Below are 19,472 nucleotides of genomic sequence, written 5' to 3'. Positions count from 1 at the left end.
GACCAACCCAATATGTCCCACTGCAGTTAGAAATTTTTTTCATTGAGAAGAACTTAGATTTTCCTTATTTCATTCTTTATATTTCTCAGAAGTTTTAGGTTTTTAGTAAATATTATGGATACTGTTTTTGAACCGTTATTGAGCATTATTCTCCAAACACATTGTGTATTTTTAAATAGGTTTGTATTGTCCAGTGAGCACCGTGATAAATGCCATGGGTGTATGGATACACTGGATTTATAACGTCATGGTTTTTTTTTGTTTTATGTGCAATGTAGAAATAAACATATACTGTTGTGTCTTAGACACCTGAGTAAGGATCAACTGTGTATTACAGTTTTGATCCTTAAATAGGTGTTGGATTTGCTGACTTCATGATTTTCTTCATTCAGCAGCTGTCTATTGACCACTGTCACTATGCTAAGCACAGCAGTGTATACTGGGGAATTACAAAAGTGAGATTTGGTCTTTTTCATTGAAATACAGGGAGGAACTGGAATGCATATAGTCAGGACAATCTGTCAGTGCTATTAAGGAATTTCATACAGAACTGCTGTGGGAACAGTTTAGGAAAGCAGTTCTTTTGAAGATAAGAATTTAATTCTTTCTGTCTGTATATGTGTGTACATATGTGTGTATCTGACATGTTAAAGCCAGTAAATAACAATAGGAAAATCTATTCATCTATGGCATTAAGGATGATTATTCATAATTGATGGTGATGTTGAGATTAAATGAACATATGCTGGAAACCTCTCCAGAGACTGATTTAATGAATGTTCTATATTAGTAGATAAAAGCAGAAATATAACCTTTACATTTTGCTTATTTAGCTTGTAGTTAACTATAACCATTAAATCTAAGTCAAATTTAAAAGCCTGTATTGAATTATCATGAACTTTTTATTTATAGAAATTATCAGAAAATTGCAGAATACCTTTCTGCTAATATTGTATCTTTTGAAGATCTCAGAAATGCTATTGATTCAAAGGAGCTATGGAGGGGAAAGATTCAGATATGGGAGAGGAAGGTAAGTGGATTTCTGTTATCACAGTTTACAAAGCAGGCCTTTCAACTTTATTTACAACACAGATAATATTAATGAATCCTAGTGAAAACGTACCATTTGAAGATGTCCTGGAAAAACACTTACCTCAATAGAACTTCTTCATTAATAGAAACGTTCTGAATTTATACTTGTACAATAGCCCCCTGGCTTCATGTTGCTACTAGAACTTTCTATGTGATTACTTCAAACACAGAACTGAATTTTTCACTTTATTTACATTTAAATAGTCTCTACGATTGTTTTGGGCACTGCAATTCTAGAATGTAACATTATTTTAAAACATAGCTTTTAACATTAGTTGAGTTCATGTTTGTCCAAGCTGCTTTATTTCATTGCATGTAAGTTGTATCCACGTTGAAATAAGTATTTCTGGTATTTGATGTATTTCAGTCTATTATGCTTAGTTGCTCAGTTGTATCCAGTTCTCTGGGACTCCATGGACTGTAGCCCGCCAGGCACCTCTGTCCATGGGATTCTCTAGGCGAGAATACTGGAGTGGGTTGCCATTCCTTTCTCCAGGGGATCTTCCTAATAACCCAGGGATCGAACCCCAGTCTCCTGCACTGCAGGCAGATTCTTAACCATTTGAACCATCAAGGACGCCCCTGTGGTTCCAGAGAATGGGCTTAATATACTCTTGTGGGCTAGTGAAAGGCCAAGGAGAGCATTTCATGAAAAATTCATGTGTAAGTTGAAATACGAATGATGTATACATAAATGGAAGAATTGCATTTTGAGCCGAGGAATCAAAAATGAATTTACATATGGTTTTTCTCTCAACTTTTATGTTGCAATAAGATGCATTAATCTTCGTAACTTAATTCATGATGCCTGTAACTGTGCTCTCTTTCTTTTCAGTTTGGAAGTGAAATTAGTTTTCCTGAATTTTGTTTAAAGGGAGTCACACCTAAGAATTTTAGTACATCTAATTTAAAACCTTACTTTCTTGACAAAAAGATAATACCATCGAAGGATAAAGATATTTTGCCAAAGGTAATCTGTGTTTGTTTTTGCAATCTTCCATTCATAAATATTGTTATAAGATACATTTGAATCTTCAGTTAACTTAGCTAATATATGTGCTTAAGTGTGCTCACTCACACAACTTTTATTATAATTGTTCTTAAATTATACTGTGTTATCAGCATTGAATGATGGCAAAACTATCACTGTTTTAGATTCTTTTCAAAATGAAATGATCCTAATGTTAGGTCAGTATAGGCCTGAAACCACTTCAGGTTTGAACTTTACCATGTGAGCTCTCTAGGATTCAGTTTGAAGGGAGCATGACACAGTGGAAAGAGAACAGGCTTTGATCTCTCTGTCTCTGTGTTCACACACATAAACGTATGCATCAGTTCAGGCACTCAGTCATGTCCAGCTCTGTGACCCCATGGACTGCAGCACACCAGGCTTCCCTGTCTGTCACCAGTCCCAGAACTTGCTCGAACTCGTGTCAGTTGAGTTGGTGTTGCCTCCAACCATCTCACCCTCTGTCGCCCCCTTCTGCCTTCAGTCTTTGCCAGCATCGGGGCCTTTTCTAATGAGTCAGCTCTTTGCATCAGGTGGCCAAAGTATTGAAGCTTCAGCATCAGTCCTTCTGATGAATATTTCAAATTGATTTCCTTTAGGATTGACTGGTTTGATCTTTTTGCTGTCCAAGGGACTCTCAAGAGTCTCCTCCAACACCACAGTTCAAAAGCATCAATATTTTGGCGCTCAGCTTTCTTTATGACCCACCTCTCATATCTACATATGACTACTGAAAAAACCATACCCTTGAGTATACAGATCTTTATATATGTGTTGTGTATTTTTGTGTATACACACACATACATATACATAATCACATATGGTAAAATTACTCAGATTTCTGCAAGTTTAAAATTTTGTATTGTTTGAAGATGTTTTTGCTTTTCTTTGCGCTTCCTATTAAGTACGCTAACCCCAGCCTTGGAGATACCCTCTTCACTAGCTCACTCTTAGTTTAGTTTTAGACTATCCAAAGAAATCCTTAATCTTACTTCTTCGAGTGGAGCTTGCTTTGTTAATTAGCATCTTGGTTTCACTAGTTCTTTCTTTAATTACTTTGGTATTTTCTCCAAGGATTTTTTTTTTTTTTTAATCTCAGCATACCAGTCAGAGTCCATTCTGGTGTGTCTTTTCTTTTTCTTTCTCAGTTTTTCAGACCCACTTCAGTAACCTAGCCTCCTGGCGTATCTGTCTGTCTAGCTAGAGATAAACAGGATAAGTTGAGAACTCTTGTCCTCTGTTGCTTACCTCTTTTTAGACTTCTTCCTGTAAACTCTTTCTAGAAACTTTCCTTTCTAGGAAATCTCCATGTTTATCTCTCCACTCTGAAAGCTAGAATTGGAATGGAAGAAATTCTTTTCTGTTATAGAGAATGAAGTGCTTGGCTTGCATAGGGTATAAATACTGTCTTTTTAAGACCAATTTTAAAGGTTTAAAACCTGATCACTAATTTGTTCACTTTCATTTTATTTCTGGTATTTAAAAACTTACATAATTTTATTTTCTTTTTTAGGTTTTTCATTATTATGGCCCTGCTTTAGAATTTGTGCAGATGATAAAATTATCAGATCTACCCTCCTGCTATATGTCAGACATTGAATTTGAGTTGTATCCTTTTCATTTACATGTTCATCATAGGTCACATTTTCTGTGTCAAGTAGAGTTTTTTCCTGGTACTACCACATTTAAATATTTGGCCCTACTTTTGTGTTTCTTTTTTTTATAATATCAGTATACCTTTCATTGCCATTGTTTTAAGAGAAGTTCTACAACTTGCAGAAAAGAATCTTCCTTCAGGTAGTATATTTACGCCTTTAGGATAGGCAGAAGACTTCCTGAAATTATCACTCATTTGTGGGGTAGGGAAGAGGGAAAAATGTTAGGAATCTATGAAGAAAAACAAAATAATTTATATACTATCAGAAGGTTCAGATGTTTCTCTTGACATTGACAGGATAGATAAAAGTGCTGTTCTACTGTGTTGTTTTAAATACCTGAGTAAACATGAATGCCATCACATTTGTCTGCAAATATTCAGCGTTTTTAGAATCTTTTTAAAGAAAATATATCTTAAGACGTTTTAAGAATATACCTAATAACAATATTTTGTATAAAAAGAATTTGTTGTTGATTGGAAATGAAACACTAGTACATACAGTGTTCTTGAATTTTTATTCAGAAACTCCAGTTTTTAAAATTTCTGGTTCTAATAGTTTGCAGTATCCCTACTTCTTGGTGTATATTCAGAATCAGAAAAATAATTGTCCTTAAGGAGAGGAGTAATTCTGAGTTCCTGCAGTTTAAAATTTTTGATAAATGAATTTAAACATCCTATGAGTTGGAGGATCAAACTTATTTTAGGAAGTTAAATTATTTGATAGCTAACCATTCCGTCATTTCTTTAACTCCTTAGTACAGGGGATTGACAAAAAACAGTACCAAGCAGACCTCCAGGTTGCTGTTGGAGCAGATTTCTTCCCTGTGTGGCGAGGTATAGAAAGTGGGGTTTTGTTTGTTTTGTTTTAAACTCAGTATTTACAGATGTGTGAGAAAAGGGAATATATGTTTTTTTAATCTGTCTTTGTGTGATGATTTGGTTTCTTTCACATAACACATTGTTTTGGTCCTAATTCATATTAAAATATTTTGGACTTTATAACTTGAGTCCACTGCAGACAGGAAGTGATTTTTGTTTTTTTAGAAGAGATTTTCAAAAATAAGCTTCATGATTGGTAATTGCTTTAAAGTTTTAGGCTATGTTAGATTTTTGTTAACCTACTCCTTTCACATGTGATTTCAGTTCTGTGGCAAGATACTTATATGGCCCAGATGATAGACACACTTAAGTGAAACATTTTCCCGAAACGTATAAAGCTCTAGATACCCTCTTTTTGAAGTTACAATGAAATCTTTAGTCCTTAGTTTTATAGATAATGTTTCAAGTCAAAATCAAGCATATACCTGTAATTTGGTGCAGGTATAAAGTAATTATTAATCCATCTATTGAAGATAGGCAAGACCAATCCTAGAAGACAGCTAAACTGTTGGTATCTATTCATGTCATATTTTCAGTTGTTTTATTTTAAATTTGTTGTATTAGATTGTCATTTTTATTGTTTCTTGGGCAATGACTATAGAATAGTGGACTGTACTTTATCAGTCAAGGACAAATATTGGATCTTTAAATATATGTTCCTACTTTAAAGCAGCAAAAGGGATAATTTTTGGAAACAGATTATGTAATTTGGCTGATAGATCTGTAAATGTGAAACAGTTCATTGTCCTTTTACATTGGGTTAAAATTAGTCTTCTACATTTTTTGAAAGAAAATTTTAAACTGGATGCTCATTGCTTGAAATAATCCTAGTGCTTTATACCATGGTTTTCATTTATTTATTCTTTTTTTTTGGACTGCCTGCCATTTGCTTGTTGCAGGCGCTGGAGAGAAAGTGGACAAGGTCCCTCCTTGGGAAGCTATCATAGTGCTGAAATTCTAGTGATTTATGTGATCCTAAGTCGACTTCTGAGCTTAAAAAGGATGTTTGATTATCCCCAGAATAAAAATAAAACCCTTTTAGAGGAATACTTACTAGATTAGAAAAAGGCAAGATAAAATTGTTAGGGAATCATAATATCTATTAATCATATGGGCAGGAACATTTTTGTTAAAGAGGAGAATTTATAAGGCTAAAATGATGATTGTCATATTAGTGCCTGCTTGTTTGGTGTTTGCCCCTTGAAAGGGGTTTGAAACGTTGTCTTAAATTTTGAAATAGAAGGTGAAACTAAAAGCATCATTCTCAGGTCTCTCAGAGTCTATCTAAGGATTAGTGTAGGAGTGAGCACGGCTTATCAGGATCCAAGTTTGTTGTCAGTATAGTGTAAACTATTGACATACATTTATTTTGTAGGAAATTATAGCGTATGTGATTTAGAGATGTTTATTTTCATTTTGTAGTAAATGTATAATCAAAAATAGGCTGTTTCAGAAATGTGGTTATTTATCTGGATGGTGGATCAGGATATTTATACCAGGGTATAAGTTATGCTTTGAACTGTGTTTAGCATCTCTACATTGTTAAGCTGTAACTATAATTTTAACGGTCATATAATTGTTAAACTATAACTGGACTCTGATCTGGCATACTAACATTACAGCTTTGTCTGCCCTTTGGGCCAGATGGTCTTGTCATGCATTTTGGGCTAAGAAGTCTTCTTAATGCAAGGAGGAAGAACTAGGACTTAATGTTTAGAAAATTAAACATATATCTTTTAGAATTAATGATTATTTTCCTAAATATTTTTATTTTAATGTCTAATCTTGAGTATGTGGAATATACTTGACTTAAAAAGATTATGGCTATAATAATAAAGTAAGAATATTTAATTTTACCTTCCTTACTTTGCCCCGGTAGACTTATTTTTACAACTGTTAAGAATACGTAAGGAAAAATAATAAATAGCAGCAAAAAGTGTTAATTAACTTTGTATCACATATCTCGTGTAACCCATCTGTCTACAAAAGACAATTAAAAGTGACTTTGCTTTAGATTTGAGATGCCTTGTGCCTAAATTTCCCCCAAATTAAAAAAAAAAAAAAATGTATATATCGAGATGTGCTGATTTTGTAGCTTACATTTCTAAAATAACAGGCAAAGTGCAGCTTTCAGGGTTGCAATTTGTATTGTTCAGTGCTTAATCAAATTGAGAATTTACCTAAATATGTTATGTTGGGTTTGGGGGAACAAATATTTAATGAACATCTGTGAACCCAGCCATGGGAATATGAGGATGACTAAGTTGAGCTTGCTCATAAATCAGTTGGACACTGCTGTATGTTTTCTGGCATAGATTCATGGTTTCTCTGAATTTTATATCTGTTAGCATTAAGTCTCTGATATCTAGGAACAGAAGTTATGAAATTGCCTTTTGATTCTAATTTTGAAGCCAGAACAATAATCCATTTAGACTCAAAGTTATAAAATTATGGCTTAGTGTGACCAGAATCTTTTGAGGACAGATAGAATTTGTGGCCTCTCATTGATTTGCCGGAGAAGGCAATGGCACCCCACTCCAGTACTCTTGCCTGGAAAATCCCATGGAGCCTGGTGGGCTGCAGTCCATGGGGTTGCTAAAAGTCAGACACGACTGAGCGACTTCACTTTCACTTTTCACTTTCAAGCATTGGAGAAGGAAATGGCAACCCACTCCGGTGTTCTTGCCTGGAGAATCCCAGGGACGGGGGAGCCTGGTGGGCTGTCGTCTATGGGGTTGCACAGAGTTGGATACAATTGAAGTGACTTAGCAGCATTGATTTGCAGATAGACAAAGAAATTATACCCACAACCTGAACTTAAATCAAATATTGTAAATATGGTTTTCAGATATATGACTCAGTGGAAGGAAAAGGAATACCTATAGCTGAATACCTTTCTATGTTTTTTGGCTTTTACTTTTTTGGTAGAGGTGAGGCTGTGTTTTGGGTTTTTGTTTTTTTAGATTTTATAGTGAAATTTTGGGGAGAGAGTGTTATTAAAGGTGTGTTATGTCGATGAAATGTGAGTAGAGAATTGTCAGGTGATACTGTTTTAAAGTTGCTTTCTGTGTGCAGTCACTAAAAGTATGTTCTGTTTTATCCAGGCTGGCGCTCTTTTTGTATTGCCGTGTACCATTGGCAGCATACTTACTCCTCCTCCCAGCCAGCTCAGTTCAAGAAGATGGAAGGAATACATGGCTAGAAAGCCTAGGACAATCACTGGTAAGCAGTCCAGTTTTCATGGTGTAACGTAAATAATGTACATATCAAATCTGAAATAGAGATAACACTTCTTCATGAGAAAATGTTATTACTACTAATTAAGAAAGACCTGTATCATATTAAGATTTTTTTTTTATCTAACAACCTACTGCAACATACATACAACAACCTTAATTCATTCGTAAAATATCAGTGTTCAAAAGACAGAAATCTTGGTTAATTAGATAGCTAATTATATTGAACATGGGTTTCTTAGAGCCATTTCAGGAAATAAACTTGTGGTTACAATTTTCTGACAAAATTAATAGAATCTATTTAACAACTTTTTATATGCTGTGCACTATTCTAGGTACTTTAGAAATCTTGATTCATTTAAATTTTATAATAACTTTATGAAATTGCATTTATACCCATTTAACAGATACGGAAAATTGGGGCTTGGAGAAATTACAGAGCTATTAATTGGCAGAATCTTGTTTCAAATCCTGTCTCTTCCAGTTAATAGCTCTGTTAACTTCTCCAAGGATTTGAACCCAGGCCTCTAATAATCTGTTACATTCAAGATGTCATTAGTTTCTATTATAAATTCAGATTATTTAAATCCAAACTAATATTTCATGAAGTAATGGTGGGTCAGATGTTAAAGTGACTTGTCCAAAGTCACATCACCAAAGTGTGTTCCTCTGTACTCTTCGCCAGTGTCTGTTCCAATTGGACAGTGCTTGTGGACTGTGCCTTGTGGCTCAGCTGGTAAAGAATCCGCCTGCAATGTGGGAGCCCTGGGTTCAGTCCCTGGGTAGGGAAGATCCCCTGGAGGAGGGAAAGGCTGCCCACTCCAGTATTCTGGCCTGGAGATTTCCATGGACTATACAGTCCATGGGGTTGCCAAGACTTGGACACGACTGAGCGACTTTCACTTCTTTCTTTCGTTTAATTTAATTCTGCGCTTATGGTTCGCTGTTGTGCCCCATGCTGTGGTAGGACTGCAGACGCGTGTCTGCCCTGCTGTAATCTCTGGACATGCTCTCAAGTCAAGTGCTCGTGCTCAGCTGTGTCCAACTCTTTGTGCCCCCATGGACGGTAGCCCGCCAGGCTCCTCTGTCCTTGGAATTCTCCAGGCAAGAATACTGGATGGCTTGCCTTTTCCTCCTCCAGGGGGATCTTCCCGACCCAGGGACTGAGCCTGCGTCTTCTACCTCTCCCGTATTGCAGGCAGATTATTGACCGGGAAAGCTGCAGAGATACTGTAGAGCCCTAGAATGCCAAGGAATACAGTTTTACAATCAGTGGCTTCCCCAGTACTTTATAGGTGAGATATTGAAACACATGTTAGCAAATGTTGAATTTGAAATGCACCTAGTATTTATGTAGAAAGTTAAAGCTAGAGTTTAAAGTTTTAGATGTATATCTCAGTGAGTCATCAGAGCAGGAGATTTAGAGTTTAGCTTACCAGCTGTTTTGTTTACCTATCTTAAAAGTCACCCTACTTCAGTTGAGTTCAGTCACTCAGTCATGTCCGACTCTTTGTGACCCCATGGACTGTAGCGTGCCAGGCTTCCCTGTCGATCACCAACACCTGGAGCTTGCTCAAACTCATGTCCCTTGAGTCGGTGATGCCATCCAACCATCTCATCCTCTGTCATCCCCCTCTCCTCCTGCCCTCGGTCTTTCCCAGCATCAGGGTCTTTCTCAGTGAGTCAGTTCTTCCCATCAGGTGGCCAAAGTATTAGAGTTTCAGCTTCAGCATCACTCAGTCCTTCCAATGAATATTCAGGACTGATCTCCTTTAGGATGGACTGGTTGGATATCCTTGCAGTCCAAGGAACTCTCAAGAGTCTTCTCCAACACTACAGTTCAAAAGCATCAATTCTTTGGTGCTCAGCTTTCTTTATAATCCAACTCTTACATCCATACACGACTACTGGAAAAACCATAGCTTTGAATAGACGGACCTTTGTTGGAAGAGTAATGTCTCTGCTTTTTAGTATGCTGTCTAGGTTGGTCATAACTTTCCTTCCAAGGAGTAAGCATCTTCTAATTTCATGGCTGCCGTCACCATCTGCCGTGATTTTGGAGCCCAGAAAAATAAAGTCAGCCACTGTTTACACTGTTTCCCCATCTATTTGCCATGAAGTGATGGGACCAGATGCCATGATCTTCATTTTCTGAATGTTGAGCTTTAAGCCAACTTTTTCACTCTCCTCTTTCACCTTCATCAAGAGGCTCTTTAGTTCCTCTTCACTTTCTGCCATAAGGGTGGTGTCATCTGCATATCTGAGGTTATTGATATTTCTCCCGGCAATCTTGATTCCAGCTTGTGCTTCATCCAGCCCAGCGTTTCTCATGATGTACTCTGCATATAAGTTAAATAAGCGGGGTGACAGTATACAGCCTTGACATACTCCTTTCCCGATTTGGAACCAGTCTGTTGTTGTTCCATGTCCAGTTCTAAACTGTTGCTTCCTGACCTGCATACAGGTTTCTCAAGAGGCAGGTAAGGTGGTATGGTATTCTCATCTGTTCAAGAATTTTCCACAGTTTGTTGTGATCCCCACAGTCAAAGGTTTTGGTGTAGTCAATAAAGCAGAAGTAGATGTTTTTCTGGGACTCTCTTGCTTTTTCCATGATCCAACGAATGTTGGCAGTTTGATCTCTGGTTCCTCTGCTTTTTCTAAATCCAGCTTGAATACCTGGAAGTTCATGTAGTGTTAAAGCCTGGCTTGGAGAATTTTAGCATTACTTTATTAGCGTGTGAGATGAGTGCAATTGTGCGTAGTTGAGCATTCTTTGGAGTTTCCTTTCTTGGGGATTGGAATGAAAACTGACCTTTCCCAGTCCTGTGGCCACTGCTGAGTGTTCCAAATTTGCTGGCATATTGAGTGCAGCACTTTCACAACTTCGTCTTTTAGGACTTGAAATAGCTCAACTGGAATTCCATCACCTCCACTAGCTTTGTTTGTAGTGATGCTTCCTAAAGCCCACTTTACTTCAGACTCTAGGATGTCTGGCTCTAGGTGAGTGATCACACCATCGTAGTTATCTGAGTCATGAAAATCTTTTTTGTATAGTTCTTCTGTGTATTGTTGCCACCTCTTCTTAATATCTTCTGCTTCTGTTAGGTCCATACCATTTCCATCCTTTATTGAGCCCATCTTTGCATGAAATGTTCCCTTGGTATGTTGAATTTTCTTGAGATCTCTAGTCTTCCCCATTTTATTGTTTTCCTCTATTTCTTTGCATTGATCACTGAGGAAGGCTTTCTTATCTCTCCTTGCTATTTTTTGGAATTCTGCATTCAAATGAGTATATCTTTCCTTTTGTCCTTTGCCTTTAACTTCTCTTCCTTTCTCAGCTATTTGTAAGGCTTCCTCAGACTACCATTTTGCCTTTTTCCATTTCTTTTTCCTGGGGATGGTCTTGATCCCTGTCTCGTGTACAATGTCACAAACCTCCGTCCATAGGTCTTCAGGCTCTCTGTCTATTAGATCTAACCCCTTGAATCTATTTGTCACTTCCACTGTATAATCGTAAGGGATTTGATTTAGGTCATATGTGAATGGTCCAGTGGCTTTCCCTACTTTCTTCAATTTCAGTCTGAGTTTGGCAATAAGGAGTTCATGGTCTGAGCCACAGTCAGCTCCCTTGTTTTTGCTGAATGTATAGAGCTTCTCCATCTTTGGCTCCAAAGAATATAATTAATCTGATTTTGATACTGATCATCTGGTGATGTCCATGTATAGAGTCTTCTCTTGTGTTATTGGAAGAGTGTGTTTGCTATGACCAGTATGTTCTCTTGGGCAAACTCTGTTAGCCTTTGCCTTGCTTCATTTTGTACTCCAGTGCCAAACTTGCATTGGAGACACTCCAAATTTGCCTGTTACTCCAGGTATCTCTTGACTTTCCTTCTGTTTTCAAGAGACCTTCCCCAGGTCTCCTGCAGGAGACCTGGGTTTGATCCCTGGGTTGAAAATTGTCCCCTGGAGAAAGGCAACCCACTCCAGTATTCTGACCTGGAGAATTCCCAGACTCAAACAGAACATCACCCTAAGTGACTTGCTGCAAAGAGCAGACAGTTGACTTGCTCATAGTTGGAGCAGGGTTCACCTGGGCAGCTCTCCTGCCCGTCTCACCAGCGCTCACGGATTGAGCTGTGGCGTCACTGAGCTGGTGGCTTGTTTGCGGGTTGGCCTCAGATGGGCACAGGAGGAGGGGCACTTCTCCATGTGCTGTCAGTGCCTTTTCCTTGCCACGTGCTTTCTTCCTGTGATCTCCATAGCAGAGAGCTAAGGTTTTTACATGACAACTCAAGATTCCAAGATATACAAAATTGAGGCTGCTGGGACTTTTTAAGGCTTCTTCCCGGAACTGGCCAAGTGTTACTTCTGCTGTGTTCTATTATTTAAAGCTACTCTCAACATGGGCCAGATTCAAGAGGGAGGTGGCTATCAGGGTCTGAATCCTGGGACGCCACTGATGTCACAGCCCTGCACAGATGAGTGAAGGTAGCAGTGGAAACTGTAGGCGTGGTTGGAAAGAAACACAGCGTGATGAGAACAAGAACCTTTAGAAATACCTGAATTTAAGGCATAGTGGAGGAAACGGTTGTTGGAAAACTGGAAAAAATTATAGGCATTAACATCAATATTGAAATACAATTTATGACATGATATAGAATATGGTGCAAGGTGTGAGAAATAATGGGGAGTCCAGCGAGGTTCTTACACTTGAGGAAACAGAGGCATGGTCCTCTTCTTTGTGAAATTTATAGCCAAATGAGGCAGGCACTTTGAAAAATTATTTTAAATCCCTTTAGCTGGCAGGGTGAAAGTGAAGTGGAGGATACTTCCAGTGTGTACGACCTCACAGAGCCTTACAAGAGGGCTTCTTTGAGGAACAGACATTGTTAATGTAGCTTATTGCATTGAACTAGCTCATGAATAAATTCAACTGTAACCCTTCTCAGCTCACAGGGAATATGTGTATACCTGGTGATTTTGGCGGATGCTAAAACAAAGTCAGAAATAGACTTACTGGATGGCAGAAGAGTCAGTTTCACCTTACTACATGAAATGATGGGATAGTATAGTATTTATCGGTTTCTCACTATTATCTATATTTAAGGCTATTAACCATAGCCTTGACCAGACGGACCTTTGTTGGCAAAGTAATATCTCTGCTTTTTAATATGCTCTCTAGGTTGGTCATAACTTTTTTAATATGCTCTCTAGGTTGGTCATAACTTTCCTTCCAAGGAGTAAGTATCTTTTAATTTCATGGCTGCAATCACCATCTGCAGTGATTTTGGAGCCCCCCAAAATAAAGTCTGACACTGTTTCACCATCTATTTCCCATGAAGTGATGGGACCAGATGCCATGATCTTCGTTTTCTGAATGTTGAGCTTTAAACCAACTTTTTCACTCTCCTCTTTTACTTTCATCAAGAAGCTCTTTAGTTCTTCTTCACTTTCTGCCGTAAGGGTGGTGTCATCTGCATGTCTGAGGTTAACTGATATTTCTCTGGGCAATCTTGATTCCAGCTCATGCTTCTTCCAGCCCAGCGTTTCTCATGATGTACTCTGCATATAAGTTAAATAAGCACGGTGCCTACAGCCTTGATGTACTCCTTTTCCTATTTGGAACCAGTCTGTTGTTCCATGTCCAGTTCTAACTGTTGCTTCCTGACCTGCATACAGATTTCTCAAGAGGCAGGTCAGGTGGTCTGGTATTCCCATCTCTTGAAGAATTTTCCACAGTTTATTGTGATCCACACAGTCAAAGGCTTTGGCATACTCAATAAAGCAGAAATAGATGTTTTTCTGGAACTCTCTTGCTTTTTCGATGAACCAGCGGATGTTGGCAGTTTGATCTCTGGTTCCTCTGCCTTTTCTAAAACCAGCTTGAACATCTGGAAGTTCACGGTTCACATATTGCTGAAGCCTGGCTTGAAGAATTTTGAGCATTACTTTACTAGCGTGTGAGATGAGTGCAGTTGTGTGGTAGTTTGAGCATTCTTTGGCATTGCCTTTCTTTGGGATTGGAATGAAATCTGACCTTTTCCAGTCCTGTGGCCACTGCTGAGTGTTCCAAATTTGCTGGCGTATTGAGTGCAGCACTTTCACAGCATCATCTTTCAGGATTTGAAATAGCTCAACTAGAATTCCATCACCTCTACTAGCTTTGTTCGTAGTGATGCTTTCTAAGGCCCACTTGACCTCACATTCCAGGATGTCTGGCTCTAGGTGAATGATAACAGCATCGTGAATATCTGGGTCGTGAAAATCTTTTTTGTACAGTTCTTCTGTGTATTCTGGCCACCTCTTCTTAATATCTTCTGCTTCAGTTAGGTCCATACCATTTCAGTCCTTTATCGAGCCCATCTTTGCATGAAATCTTCCCTTGGTATCTCTAATTTTCTTGAAGAGATCTCTAGTCTTTCCCATTCTATTGTTTTCCTCTGTTTCTTTGCATTGATCGCTGAGGAAGGCTTTCTTATCTCTCCTTGCTGTTCTTTGGACTCTGCATTCAAATGGGAATATCTTTCCTTTTCTTGTTTGCTTTTCCCTGCTCTTCTTTTCATAGCTATTTGTAAGGCCTCCTCAGACAGCCATTTTGCTTTTTTATATTTCTTTTCCATGGGGATGGTCTTGATCCCTGTCTCCTATACAGTGTCATGAACCTCCATCCATAGTTCATCAGGTACTCTATCAGATCTTGTCCCTTAAATCTCTTTCTCACTTCTATTGTATAATCATAAGGGATTTGATTTAGATCATACCTAAATGATAAAAAGTCAAAATTTAGGTCATACCTAAATCATAAAAAAAAAACATAGTCAAGGGTATGGTTTTTCCAGTGGTCATGTATGGATGTGAGAGTTGGACTGTGAGGAAAGCTGAGCGCCAAAGAATTGATGCTTTTGAACTGTTGTGCTGGAGAAGACTCTTGCAAGTCCCTTGGACTGCAAGGAAATCCAACCAGTCCATCCTAAAGGAGACCAGTCCTGGGTGTTCATTGGAAGGACTGATGCTGAGACTGAAACTCCAATACTTTGGCCGCCTGATGAGAAGAGTTGACTCATTGGAAAAGACCCTGATGCTGGGAGGGATTGGGGGCAGGAGGAGAAGGGGATAACAGAGGATGAGATGGCTGGATGGCATCAGTGACTTGATACACATGAATTTGGGTGAAGTCCGGGAGTTGGTGATGGACAGGGAGGCCTGGTGTGCTGCAGTCCATGGGGTCGCAAAGAGTCGGACTTGACTGAACGACTGAACTGAACTGAAGGCTATTAACATGGATTGAACATTAACGTCTCTTAACTAAACTTGAGTGTATTCTGGACAGCCCTTTATTTATTTTTCCTCTTGTAATTGTTTCTAAGATAATTTCTTGATTTAGAATTTACTCTCAGTTGTTTTTTTCTTTTTCATAGTTTTTATTGCAGCTCTAAGAAAATACCTTATCAGTTGGCTTGATTTGATTTTTCTTTATCCCCTCTTTAAATTTGGGGATTCATATTGGTAATTTCTGAAAAATAATTAGAAATCTATCACATGACCATCTTTGAAGCCAGATTGTTGATTACTGATTAGGCTGTATCCTTGAGGGCTGATTAAGCTGACACTTCACAGTATTTTTTTTTTTTTTTTTAATGTTAGAAGTAGAAACAATCAAAAAGAACAGTTGATTATTAAGTTCCATTTTACTTCCTGGAGGGGAAGTTATCCCACAGACAAAACTTCCATTGTAAAGAGTAGCTGAATTTTAGCTAGTATACGCTTGATGCCTCTTCCATGGGGAAGCATCATAGCCCTTTTGTGTGGTGCCCCTTCCAGTAGCCTCTCTCACTGTCAGATAAGATATCAACTGTCAGATCAGTCTTCTGAATCAAAACTCTGTCTCCCCACAGCCTATTGAATCCTGCCCAGCTGTTCTCTGATGGTGCCTTCCATGTTCCCTTTCCTCCAAGCTACACTTTGTACTCTTTGCTGAAATTCTTCCCTGACTTTGTACTTTTATGATCTTGTTAATTATTCATTCAATCATACCTTTCTGTTCGTGCTTTGTAGGTACTATGAATTAGGGATGGTACTACAATCTGGGGATTGGTGGTGAGCAAGGCAGACATGGCTTCTCCTCTTCTAGAATTTACACTATAACTTAGAAAATAGATATGGAGAAAGAGCTATAAGTCTTACCTATACAAATACAAAGTGCTATTTATACAAATACTTATACAAAATACTTAGTTATACAAATACTATGTACAAAGCATTGTATTTAGTAGTAACCAACTAGAAATAATCCCGAGTAGCTATTACATAAATAAAACATGTGCAAAGGTTGTTATTGCTACAGTTTGTAGTACAAATACCTGTTCAGGTGTGTGAATGTAAGTATCTGTATTTGCACATGTATGAAATACTTATGTTTTCAGCAGACTTTTCTGAGCAGCTCAAATGTGCTAGGTGTGTTTCACATGCTGGACCAGCAGTAAATTGAACAAAGACCTCGCCCTTGGGGAGCTCACACGGTGATGGGGTCACAGGTTCAGTTCTTACCCAGAGTGGCTAGGTCTCTCAGTTTGGGGAAACTGTTACTCCACAGTCATTTTCTCGCTCAGGACCTAATTTTCACTCTCCTGTCTAAAGCTGCAGCTGGACTGCACTCCTGATGTCCTCTCATCGTCCCAGCTCTGTTTTCCTACTTAGTGCTTCCCGCCATCTAGTATACCTAATGTGTGTTCATTTCTCTCGCTGGAATGGAGAAGAGACAAGGTGAACTCTTTACTTTTATTTGTTGCTTTATTCTCAGAGCCTGGAACAGTGCCTGACCCTTGATGGGCCCCATGCACTGTGGCTGCCAGGCTCCTCTGGCCGTGGGATTCTCCAGCAGGGATGCTGGGGGGCAGCTGCTCTCTTCTCCAGCGGAGCTTCCGGACCCAGGGGTTGAAACCCAGGTCTCTTGCACTGCAGACAGATTGTTTTACCCTGTGAGCTACCAGGGAAGTCCTGACACTTAATAGGTACTCAAAAATAATTGTTAAATATTAAGTGAAATATAGATTGTATTTCCAATTAGTAGTAACTGCTGTCTGGAAAAGTGAAGAAAGACTTTGAATGAACTGCAGTGTGAACCAAAGTTTGTGCTCCGGGTTTTATCAGTTCTTCAGGTTTAATGTAAGAAATCAAGGGATGTATATAATACATATATGTATTAGTTTGAACTGTGGTATGTCAAAAATTGTTAAATATCAGCAATTCATACAATTTGACCTCAAATAGGACAGTGCCCAATTTGAAATATGCTTAAATTGAATGGCAAAAGAATGATTTTTAAAAGTGATTTTTGCTGAAATATTCGAGTATTATGGTACTGGGAAAAATGTAAAAGAACTATGGAAACAAATGCAAGGAACTAAACCCTACTACCTTCTGAAGAAAGGGCTCTGTGTTTAAACTTGCATTAAAAAGTCAGTTGTATAATGAAAAGAACCTGGTACACCATATGTTCACAGAGATGTTTTATGAAATGGTCAAAAAATTGGATGTTGATCATTGCCTAATTTTATATAAAGAATGAAAAAGCTAAGGTACAGAGAAATCAGGAAACTTGCCTAAGGCACAGGGTGAAGTCAGAATTTCCACCTAAATCTTTCTGCTGGTCATCTGTGATCATTTCACCATCCTGAGTTCTATTTTTGCCACATTTTTTAAAAATTGGAATTCTTTTGAAAGGAAACATTTTGAAGATAATCGGCCAAAAAAAAAATTATTAGGACTAATAAAGTACTTTGCATTGAGGAAGCTTGTGCTTTCTTCATACTCCAGTCAGTGGGGTAAAAGTGTTTCAAAATAGTGAGCTGAAACTGACAAGGTTAAGGTGACTCAGTGTAATTTATTTTATAAATACTTTTGCCCTTGAGAAGAGGTGAAGGACTTGGATAAAGATTTTTAAAGAGATTTCAGTGGCAAAGACAAAGTACCCTTCCAGTCAGCAGAACTTACATTACTGTGTGCTCGTTGTGTTCAGGGCATTATTCTAGGTGCTAGAAATTCAGTAGTAAAAACGGTCAACCAACTTTACTGTATTAACTTTTATTGAGCATACCATGGAACAGCATACTTGTTCTCTTCAAGCACAGATGGGACTTTCAGGGTAGACTATATATTTGTTAGGCTATTAAACAAGGCTCAGTAAATTTAAAAGGATAAAAATAATACACAATGTTTTCTCCAGTTACAATGGAATTAAATTAGAAAGCAACAGCAGAAAGAAATCTGAGAAATACTTTAAATATTTGGAAACTAAAATTTAAGCACACTTCTAAATAGCCCCTAGGTCAAATTAAAAAAATAATTTTAACTGAATGAAAATAGAAACAAACATATGAAAAGCCCCTCATTGCAGTTCTAAGAGGATTCTAAATGCATATCTTAGAATGGAAGGAAGATCTAAAGTCGACATTAACCTCAGGAAGCTAGAATACTAAATCCAAGTTAAGGAGAAGGAAGGAAATTAGACCAGAAATCAATGAATAAAACCCAGGGGACTCTATCTAACAAAGTCTAAGACCTGTACACTGCAAACTACAAAACATCACTGAGGGCATGTAAAGAAGAGAACAGTGAATGGAGAGATACAGCGTGTTCATAGTTGAGGAAACGCAGTCTTATCACGGTGGTCCTTCTCTACACATGGATGGTAGCAGTGGTGCAGTAGTGTTCGTCCCTCAGTCGTGTCCGCCTCTGTGCGACCCCATGGACTGTAGCCTGCCAGACTCCTCTGTCCATGGAATTCTCCAGGCCAGAATACAGGAGTGGGTAGCACTTCCCTTCTCCAGGGGATCTTCCCGACCCAGGGATCAAACCTAGGACTCCTGCATTGCAGGCGGTTTCTTTACCATCTGAGTTACAGGGAATAGATTCAATCTAATCTCTAATGAAATTACAGAAGGCCTTTTCATAGAATTTGTCAAAATGATACTAGATTTACAGGAAATTACAAAGATCTAGAATGGCTAAAACAATTTTGAAAAGGAAGAGCAACTTATGAGAATTTATACCGCCTGATTTGCAACTCACTGTAAAGCTGTAAGAATCAAGACAGAGCTCACATGTGTCAGTGGAGCAGAATAGACAGGGATGCCAGTGAGAAAAGGATGGTCTTTTTAACACATACCAGGATAATTGAATGTTCATATATAGAGACTCAAAAATTACACGCATATATGCAATTATATATGTAAAATTACATATGCCTAAATGCAAGCACTAAAAGTATAAAACCTCTGTGAGAAAACATATACCAAAAGGAAGATCTGTTAAAAGAAACCTATAAATTCACCAAAATTTAAATTTTTTGAATAAATTCACCTGTCTCCTTTTTGAACAACTCTGCTAAGGAAAAATTTTAAAATCTACTAAGAGGAAATGGAGAAGGCAATGGCACCCCACTCCAGTACTCTTGCCTGGAGAATCCCATGGCCGGAGGAGCCTGGTAGGCTGCAGTCCATGGGGTCGCAGAGAGTCAGACATGACTGAGCGACTTCACTTTCACTCTTCACTTTCATGCGTCGGAGAAGGAAATGGCAACCCACTCCAGTGTTCTTGC

At 38.3% G+C, this 19,472-nt stretch overlaps 1 protein-coding gene across 1 annotated transcript in view; it reads left to right on the top strand.

Moving 5' to 3' along the window:
* Nucleotides 1-19,472, top strand: part of MTBP (MDM2 binding protein) — a 78,223-nt gene that overhangs the window by 11,261 nt on the left and 47,490 nt on the right. Inside the window, exons 9-13 of the mRNA XM_010846235.1 lie at nucleotides 913-1,030; nucleotides 1,928-2,062; nucleotides 3,615-3,709; nucleotides 4,520-4,592; nucleotides 7,742-7,859. Of these exons, the coding sequence (XP_010844537.1) occupies nucleotides 913-1,030; nucleotides 1,928-2,062; nucleotides 3,615-3,709; nucleotides 4,520-4,592; nucleotides 7,742-7,859 (539 nt within the window). The remainder of the gene's footprint in view (nucleotides 1-912; nucleotides 1,031-1,927; nucleotides 2,063-3,614; nucleotides 3,710-4,519; nucleotides 4,593-7,741; nucleotides 7,860-19,472) is intronic.

The sequence above is a fragment of the Bison bison genome, unplaced genomic scaffold, assembly GCF_000754665.1.
Source record: "Bison bison bison isolate TAMUID 2011002044 unplaced genomic scaffold, Bison_UMD1.0 scf7180017864233, whole genome shotgun sequence".
NCBI lineage: Eukaryota > Metazoa > Chordata > Mammalia > Artiodactyla > Bovidae > Bison > Bison bison.
Note: the sequence above shows the minus strand (reverse complement) of the source record. Positions and strands in the feature narration are given on the sequence as shown.